This window comes from Arachis duranensis, chromosome 2 (assembly GCF_000817695.3).
Source record: "Arachis duranensis cultivar V14167 chromosome 2, aradu.V14167.gnm2.J7QH, whole genome shotgun sequence".
Classification (NCBI taxonomy): Eukaryota; Viridiplantae; Streptophyta; class Magnoliopsida; order Fabales; family Fabaceae; genus Arachis; species Arachis duranensis.
Window position 1 is genome coordinate 93,166,369 of NC_029773.3, and position 9,845 is coordinate 93,176,213.

The 9,845-nt window shown below is 28.7% G+C and overlaps 1 protein-coding gene across 1 annotated transcript; it reads right to left on the minus strand.

Moving 5' to 3' along the window:
* Positions 1–2,050: 2,050 nt before the first annotated feature.
* LOC107476267 (uncharacterized) lies at positions 2,051–5,725 on the minus strand. Its single transcript, XM_016096057.3, has 3 exons — positions 5,305–5,725; positions 3,685–4,238; positions 2,051–2,979 (listed from the first exon to the last, which is right to left on the minus strand). Exons 1-3 carry the CDS (start codon positions 5,675–5,677, stop codon positions 2,089–2,091), a joined length of 1,818 nt encoding a protein of 605 aa, XP_015951543.1. The 5' UTR covers positions 5,678–5,725; the 3' UTR covers positions 2,051–2,088.
* Between the last annotated feature and the right edge of the window lie 4,120 nt (positions 5,726–9,845).

Consider the following 9,845-nt stretch of genomic DNA (forward strand, 5'->3'; position numbering starts at 1 on the left):
TTTGTGGACTATATTAGTAGCCTCACTTGTTGGACATAATCAAAGTCTAATATATTAAAATTAATTATTAATATAAAATATATAATAAAATATAAAATATATGTTAAAAATAAATAAAATAATATATATTTATATACAAATATATAATAATTAATTTTAGTATATAAATAATATTTTTAGACTAAAAACATAAGATTAGGATAGTTTATTATTATTGATTGATTTAAATAAATAAATAAAATTGTGTCAGCATAACTCGTCTTTTACTAAGCACCATTTTGCACCTATATGAATTGCAACAGAATGTGACATGTCTTCACTAATCACCTAGTCAACTATGGTTGGATTAATCCTACTCTTACGAACTTTTTTCTGGTCAGAATTTATTATTGGGCCCAAGTGTTGTAAAACTGAGTACTAAAAAAAAAACTCAATTTTTTCGATTATGTCAGTGATTTTATAAAGCCTTATTCGAACTAAGTGAAATTAAATTTATGGGGCCATTAATTTATTATTGGATATATTTTTCTAAAGGCATGCCAAGGGTGCAACAGTGCCACAGAAAATGAAACCGGAAAATATCATTAGGTAATTAGTTAGATATTTAATATATATATTATTGTCCAAGTCAACAAGAAATTTAGTCAACTCCAATTATTTATAGATTTAGTACCTAGTATACATAGTAGCTTGTTAGGTTGATTGGTCGGGTTGGCAAATAGGGTAACATAAATATTGAAACAAAATTGGTTGGTGAATATTAGCCACAAGATATTCTTATTTTCATGCCATGCATGATGCATATGTAGGGCTTATATAATTATATGATATTATATATAGTAATGAATAAATCAAGCATAGTACATAATGTATATATTTGTCGGTTTGAAAATAAAAAAGGGTGATACTGTGCTAGTGTTATTTAGGGGTCAACAAGGGACCTAGCTAGAGATTATTATTCAGAGAATGAACTGCAAATGCGGTGGCATTTAGATTTTATTTATTTATAGTACTAATTTTTAGCTAAACAAATAACTAGAGAAAAGAAAAGGTTAACCATTCATAAATAACTTTTTTTTTAATGCTTATGGTTGTTATGCATGTAGATAATGACTACCCTTATTCTCTAGTTGTTTTAGTTGGAAACTTGGAATCATATTATGTGTTTGTTGCCTAAAATAATTCTATTCAAATCGAAAATACTAAATCATAATAAGGTCAATGGAATTTTTTTTTCATCTTCTTTAAAATAGTAATTTTTTATTGTTAGGTATATAGTTCACAATTTTTTTTTTCATTTTGTGTTTTTACCATAGACTATAGTTCCTATTTTATAGAGTAATCATTGTATATTTCTTAGTGAAAAAGACAAACAAAAGTTGGTCCTTGGTTTGGGCCTTGGGCTTTAGTTGGGCTTTACCCTACTCTGTTTCAGACCTATATATACCTATCCATAACCCCCCAAAAAAAATTGAAATTACCAATCCAAAAAAAAGTAGTAGATACTATAAAGAGAAATATATCTATACCATCCTTTTAATATGACTATGTTATGGTGACTATAATAATTATAGTATTTCAAAAAATGTTACTAAAATTAAAGTAATGCTTTTTTATTGTTAAACAATGCAATTTAAAAAGTGTTGGTTAAAAAAAAGTTACTAAAATATAGAAAAAAACGTAACTTTAATTTTAATAATATTTACATAGTCACCGTAGCATAATCATATTAAAATCTATATCATGTGGAGACAGCTCTAAAATTTAGGGGGAGAAAATGAGAGAACATAAAATGAAAAGACACCACATTCAATTTAAAACTTTAAAGTAGTAAATTAATGAATTTCTTATTTTATAAATTTCTCACTATTCATTGCTTTCTTTGATGTGAAACTAATTTCAACATTTCTCACACTTACTAACATTAACATTTAGATAATTGGTTCATCGTAGAAAAGAAAAGAAGCACATAAGAGAGAAAACAAAGGGTATTAATTCTTCTACTATACGAGTTCATTAAAGCAACATGAAATGAACATATAATAAGTCATACATCAAGAAAACTATGAATACATACAATTTTTTTTTTCACTTTACATTGTCTTTATTATGTGACACATCTATGTTGGCTGTGGTAGTGGCTGCAAGATTTTCACCTTTTGAAGCTCCCATTTCTGCCTCATGTGTCTGAATTTCCACCCTAAACTTCTTATAAATGTCACCTTTATAGAATTCCCTAGTCCTCAAGACCAAAATAAATGACACCAAACAAGCAACTAATGTTGATGCTGTGATTATGAAAAATGGCAACCTATAACATTGTACTCCTAAACAAGTTAAGTCTTGTCCAACTTTTCTTTCTAGTCCTTTCATTTCCAATTGCTTCAAAGCTTCTTTATCATACAAAGAGCCTGTTACTTTCACATTTAGTATGAATGATCCAACAGGGCTAGCCACAGCTCCAAAATTGTACAATGTTGAGTAGTACTTGAGTCCGAAAATTTCGGATATGATTGCAAACATTAATGGCCATATGGCTCCAAAGCAGAATCCGATGATCACGGAGGCGAAGTATAGTGAATTTGGGATTCCAAGAGCGATTAGAAGGTGGCCGACGCAAGATAGAAGCATGACAAGTGAGAGCATCAACGGCCGGGGGAACTTGTATTTTTTTAGGAATACCTCGGACGCGAAGCCTGAAGAGGCGCGTCCGAGGTAGTTCCATATGCTAACTAGGGATACAAATGTTGTGAGGCTCTTTTTGGGATAACCTAGTGATTTACCAATTTGTCCCAAGTTGTCTAGTGCTGTTAATGTTCCACCAACACCAAATGTTGTTGCTATGAAGAGGATTAACATGTCAATGCTGAAAAGTGCTTGCAAGATTGTGTAGTCCTCTCCCCTGCTTGGGGGTTTGAATATGTTGCTTAGACATGAAGTTCCACCATGTGAAATGGCACTATTTGAATTTGGTGCTACCTGTTCAATTAATATTACCAAGTGTAAATTTTATTTATATAATAAAAGATTAGACTTTATAATATTAATTAAGAGGAAAAAATAAAAAAAAATCTATTGCATTTTGATACAAAATATTAAGGTTTTGTTTATACTAGGAGAGGCACAAATATGTTTGATAAGAAAAGATTTTAACACAATAATTTGTCCAATTTTTATCTGTCTATTTAAACATTAACAAAGAGACAAAATTTCTATTATTTTTTATTATCTTAGATCATATTTACTAGTTAAGACATAATATCTAACACTAAAAGAACAAAGAGATAAAAATATATTTAATACTCAAAAAATAAATTATTTATATGGTTATTTATAGTGTGTTCTAAAGAGGACATATGTTAAAATTATATATTAATTTTTTTTATTAAATAAAAAAAATTTAAAACTTATCACTAACGATAAACTTATTTTATCATGTGACCTTAAAACAGATGTTAACTAAGTTCTTGTTTATATTCTATTCTTCTGTTAAAGAGTATTTTTTTTTCTTTTTGTTTATACATTATTGTCTTGTCTTAACTACTAAACACATACTTATTTTCTCTTAAATTTTATATTAAATTACTTACCAATCTAATAAGATACTGAACATATTAACTAATATATAACATCCACATAACAAAAGTATTACTAAATTACTTGCACTTGAAATTTGAACACTACCTGTGACTGTGATTCTAGTTGGGACAATTCACTAGCAGGAGATGGAACTTGTGTGACAACTTTGAAATCAGAAGAAGAAGAAGCATGATTGATGTTATTATTATGATTGTTGAAGATGTTAAGTTCTTCTTTAAAGACAACAACAAGTGGAAGAAGGAGCAACAAGAGAACAAAGATGCCATCAACAATGTACTGAACCCTGTTGAAACTCAACCTGTTCTGTAACACAATCAACAGCATAAGAAAAGCAGCAACACCAAGTGATATATAGAGAAGCTTGTAGAAAACTCTCAGCTCCTTCCGTTGCGGAACGATGTCGAGGATTCGAACCGTGGGGAGAAACAAGAAGCTTATAACAGCAGGAAGATATCCAATGAGCAAGATGAGAGCCTTAGAATCATCACCATAAAAAGCATGGTAGAGTTGAGTGAAGATTGCACCACTTAGTCCAACATAGCCTTTTAGAAGCCCAATAACACTTCCTCGGCTTCTTGGGAAGCTTTTCACACACGTTACCAATGCACCAGTGTTGGCAAATGATTGCGAATTAGCTCCTATGTCGCACAAATACAAATACAAATACTAATATTAAATACGGTACAATAATGTCTTAAAAGACTGCGTTTGTTTTTGAAAATAAGATAAGACAACACATTAAAAATAAGATATAAACAATAGAGACATATAATTTAGTATTTTTGTATTCTGTTGTTAATAAAGTAGAACAAATTATGAAAATCTAATTTATTCTCATTTTTTTCATTCGAAAAATTTGAGAAAAAAATATAATAATAAAAAGTATAATTATAAAAAATTAACAAAAATAATAAAAGAAATAAAAAATAAATTGTGTTTTTTGTTAGTGTTTTTCTTGTCATGATGGACATAAAATACATAAATTCAGTATCTTTGGTCATAATGTTCCTGTCCATATCTCATTTATCAAACACGACTCTGTGTCCCTGTCTCAGTGTCCCGTCCCTATAAACAAACGCAGCCTAATAGTTTAAATAGCTTCTAAGGTTGCGTTTGGAAAGGAGACAGAGATTAAATTAAGTTTTTTTATTATGTTTGGCATAAAATATATTAGACTACTTATATTTCAATATGATGTTTAAATTAAGATAAATATAGAGATTAAGGGACAAATTTAAAATTTTAAAGATTAAATAAGGATATTTTTGAGAAGAAATATGATTAAAATTTCAGTCTTATTTTTAAAATTTTAAGTTTTTTATATTCTCACTTTTTAAATGCACTAAAAGTTTGAATCTCCAAACTTAAATTTTGAGTTTTGAGACAGAAATTTTAATTTTAGTCTCTAATAACCATAAAACACAATACTAAGTCTCATTTTTAGTCTCTTAAACAAACACTACCTAAAAAACTACGTATTTATCAATTTGGTTCTCAAAGGTTCAAACTTATCTCACGTGTCATAAAATAAATTAGATGATAATATGTGGCAAAATAATTATGCTATCTAACTTATGAAATGATCAATTTGATTCACAACTGTATCTTTCAAAGATAAATTTAAAACGTTTGATTTTTTGGAGAATAAATTGATGCATATGGAACACAAATAGAAAAGTATATAGAATGGAAGGATTTGTGCACCAATATAGAAGTATAGGCACATTTGCCAAACGTGGGGAATTGCAATGTGGCCAGTGACAGAGAGCCAAACCATGAAGTAACCAAAGAAGTTCATGGCTGCACCAATGGAGAGAATCACCCATGGAGGTGTGAGTTCATTGATAAGCCCTGAGAATATGCCAAGATTTGCACCAAGGTCCTTGAAGAAGCTTATCAAGTTGAGGGTAGATTGGTCATATCCCAATGAGGATTTGACTTCATTGGAGTATAAACCAAACATGTATGTTGCTCCTGAAACTGACATGATTAAGCATGAGGCAAAGATCATGAACCACCTCCCAGTTACAATTTGGTAGCTCAACTTCTTCATTTTTCTCATCTCTGCTTCTACCATTTTTTTGCTTCTTAGGAACTTAGGCTATTTTGGAACCATGCATATAATATATGTTATGTACACATGAGTTGGCTAATATATATTATTTGTACACACAACTATATGCTGTATTATTTGTCTTTATGGCCAGACATATATTTTTTTTTTAAAAAAGAACATTATTGTTTTATGTATTATTACTATTCACATACAATGACATCTTAATTATTCTTTAATTTTTAAACCTATCATTGTCTCCCTATTATGCATATCTAATAGTCTTTTATTTAAGGTATTAGTGTTGCAAGTTGTGTATGTGTCAACATAACATTGATTTAACTAAGGTTTCAAATTCTATAAGAATGTGGTGGTGGGTATTATTTCTTAATATTAATAATGGACTAACAAATATCAAATCCACCTAAATTTTTTTATTTTTTTAATATAACAATTATAAAGTTTTATCTTCCTAAGACAGATTAATTATATTAAGGATAAAGTATATTTTTTATCTCTAAAATTTGACAAAAGTTTTAAAAATATTCCTAAATTTTATTTTGTTTTAATTTTGTCCCAAAAGTTTTCGATTTGCATCAAATATATCCATGACGGCTAATTTTTCAAAAAATGTAAGATTAATTCAACAACAATTTCATAAGAACAATTCTCAATACAAGCAAATCAAGCATAATTTTCAAACATTATTGTTAGATTGGTCTTACATTTTTTGAAAATTTAGCCGTCGAGTGTATATTTGATGCAAATTGAAAATTTTTGAGATAAAATTGAAACAAAATAAAACTTAAGGATATTTTTGATAATTTTTTACCAAACTTCAAAGACAGAACGTATACTTTACCCTTATAATAATTAATTACTTGGATTAATTTTTTTTAAGTATACTACTCAAACATTTTTCTTTTTAGATTATAGTAAAATTAAACTCTGAATGCTACATATCTTGATATGATTGACAAAATAAATGGCTACTAGGATAAGAAAAATATACACTAGAGGATGCCATATTATAAGGTTTTGGAAAAGAAATTAAAGTAGGTTTCATGTGGGAACTTTATTCTCCACCAATTGATAAGCACTAGACAGTGCTCCTTAACCAAACATCAAGGGAAGAACTTGGATTCAGTGGGAAACTTGGGAATAAATTAAAGGAAATCAAAAGATATATGCATTGTCCTTTTGTAATTGTATATATACTCTTCTCTCAAAAAAGGGAGATAAGGTATTTAAGATTTTTCTTTCTTTAAGGAAAAAAAAATTGTTTTGAACTTTCTATCTAGTTTGATCATGCAAAAAGAATTTGTTTTCTAACTTCAAGGGATATAAATTAAAGCAACAATAATATAATTTGCTAACTAGCTAATTTCTATTTGATTGATTTACTTTTTAGTTTTTTTGAGAATGTTTATTTTTTTTCTATGTAATTGGTTCTATTTTTTTTTTAGTTGTTGTTAGATGATGAAGTATAAAGTTATTTGTTATTATTCTAATAATAAAAAGTAGGTATTAAATTAATATATAAAATAAAAATAGCACAACTAATATAATTTATTAATCGTATATACAGTTAGAAATGATTGCTTAATAACACTTAAGCATCAATGAATCTTGATGGAAATGGTCACACTTGGGAAGAATCTGTTTGAAAGGTGGAAAGGGTCACATGCTGAAGAATATATATCACTTTTTTGAAGAATAATTATTTTACTTTTTGGATAAAATCACTTTTATTTGTTGTATGGAAAGAAATAATCAAATAAAAGATTCAACACCATTATTTCCAACACTTTATATTTAGATAATATAATTTAAAGAGTAAACAAAATTCATGTGAACGTAGTTTAATTTATTTTTAATATATATTTTATATTAATAACTAATTTTAATGCATATCTATTTTAAAATAAAATATCATTCTACAAATTAAAGCAAAAGTAAGCAAAGAAATATATATATATATAATTTGGAATTGTATTCGCGAGACTCCATTGTAGAATTTCATATCTAATCATCAATCGAGAAGCGATGGGAACGACGAAAACCGTGAATACTTAAGATTCATTTGACGGGAGAGATGGCGGAACAAACTAAGAACCAATTCATTTTTTTGAAGAGTCGCAGGATAACCCTAGATTACATCTAAAATAAAATGGATAAGGAGTAAATATTCGCCCGCAAAATCTTTGTTTTTTTATTTCGAAATTGAACCAATCCAATACCACTAGAAATAAATAAAATAAAGCAAAAATGTTTTACTTTTCAACAAAACTTTTCTTCTTTCCTTTTGTTTTGTTTTGTTTTAATTTCTTTAGCAAATCATCTACTTAGCAAAACACTCATAATTAATAAGATTGAGCCAAAATTAAATGAAGATATTTAATCACTAACACTTCTTTATTTTCAATAATTATATATATAGGCCAAATGATGTGTTAATCAAATGAGACAAAACATGTGACCAGCCATGTGATTGCATTGGTTGTAATTTAACTTGTAACTAAGTGTGTTTAAGTATATACAATATATAAAATATAAATCTTTGACTGGTTTTGTATCGGCAATTTGATACAAAAAAAAATAAAAAAAATTCAAATTAGAACAAAGTGTCATACTTCAGTTCACGAGACAAAAGCATCATCACTTTGGGATAAACTCAATTAATCAATTTACAACATAAATTAATGGTTCACTAACATCTCATCATGGCTTTTCACAGCCAACAATAATGGTGCTTGGATTACCCACATTCATTGGTAATTATGGAAGATACTAGTATACTAAAGCTACCATTACTAAGTGGGTTTGTTTTATTGATGTTATTACTATCTACAACATTAAAATGGATAATGATAACTATATATAAGAAATTAAAGTAGTTTATTAATTAGTTTTTTTTTTATTTAAAAGAAAATAAATAATAACAAAAAAAAAATAAACAAGAAACTGCTTAAGAAAGACAGTCTCATTGAATATTACTCTCAAACTCCTCCACTTGAGGAGAAAAGGTCCTCGTTGCTAGGGGTGGCAAACGGGCCTAAATCCGCCGGGCCTAAACCCGCCGGACCGGCCTGCGTAACCCACCAAAAAAGGCGGGCTGGGCTAGAAAATCGAGACCGCCAAATAGCAAAAGCCCGCTTAATCCGCACCGCTTAAACCGCGGGTTTTGGCGGGTTTTGGCGGCGCGGGGCGGGCTTCCCCGCCGGGCTAAGGTTTTTTTTAATGAGGGAGTATTTTTGCAATTTTTTTCCTAAAACCTAACTTCTCCCAACCTAACTTACAAGAGTATGAAGATAAAAATTAAATGTTTTGAATTATGTTTATGTTATTTTGGAGACAATATTTATAATTATGTTTTGGATTATGTTTATTTTGCTTTGGAGAGAATATTTATACTTATATTTTGAATGAAAATTTGGTTTATAATTATATTTATTAGATATTTATAATTACAAAGACTTTAATGTTTGTGAATATAAAAAATATAATTTTTTATGCCATTAGAAATTATAAATTTATTAATATAGTTGTGAAATTATATATATAGACATGATATCTCGAATTTTTAACACTAAAGGATCAATAAACCGAGAGCAATTCTGTAAATTATTGACCATAGTAAAAGCCTACACGCAGTCTGTCTCACATATAATGTTTCTTTATTCCGAGTCCCATGTTAAAAGAAAGCCTCTCCAAATAGCAAACAACTCTCATTGCAAAATGCTACGACTCTCAATTGTTCCCAGACAGCCTCGTCAATTGTTTCCAGACAGCCTCGTTGCCACATTTCCTTCCAATCTCTGTTAACACAAGCAAAACCAATTTGAGCACTATTGACAGGATAGCTAGTATCACAATTAATCTTAAAGGTACCCACTGAAGAAGGAATCCAAGAACCACTAATAATGAAGGGAATAGACAGTGATTGCAACTCAAAAATATTTCGTAGCTCCTTCTTTAAGGACAAAGCCATACCAGTTATCTTGTCTGTGGTTCAATACTCATGAAGATGAAAGATCATAAAAAGTATTAAGGTTACTTATATTAAAATTTTTTAACGTTTTTAATATATTCTTCATACAATCATTAAATACCCAACTAAAATTTTAATCTTTTGATTTTTTTTCATTTAATATATGTTTTAATAAATAATGTTCTAAAGGTACTTGTTAAT

Coding starts and splice junctions, on each gene's coding strand:
- LOC107476267 (XM_016096057.3), bottom strand. CDS start 5,677: ATGGTAGAAGCAGAGATGAGAAAAATGAAGAAGTTGAGCTACCAAATT. Junction 4,239..5,304: donor GTGCCTATACTTCTATATTG/GTGCACAAATCC, acceptor TGTGCGACATAG/GAGCTAATTCGCAATCATTT. Junction 2,980..3,684: donor AACTAGAATCACAGTCACAG/GTAGTGTTCAAA, acceptor TTAATTGAACAG/GTAGCACCAAATTCAAATAG.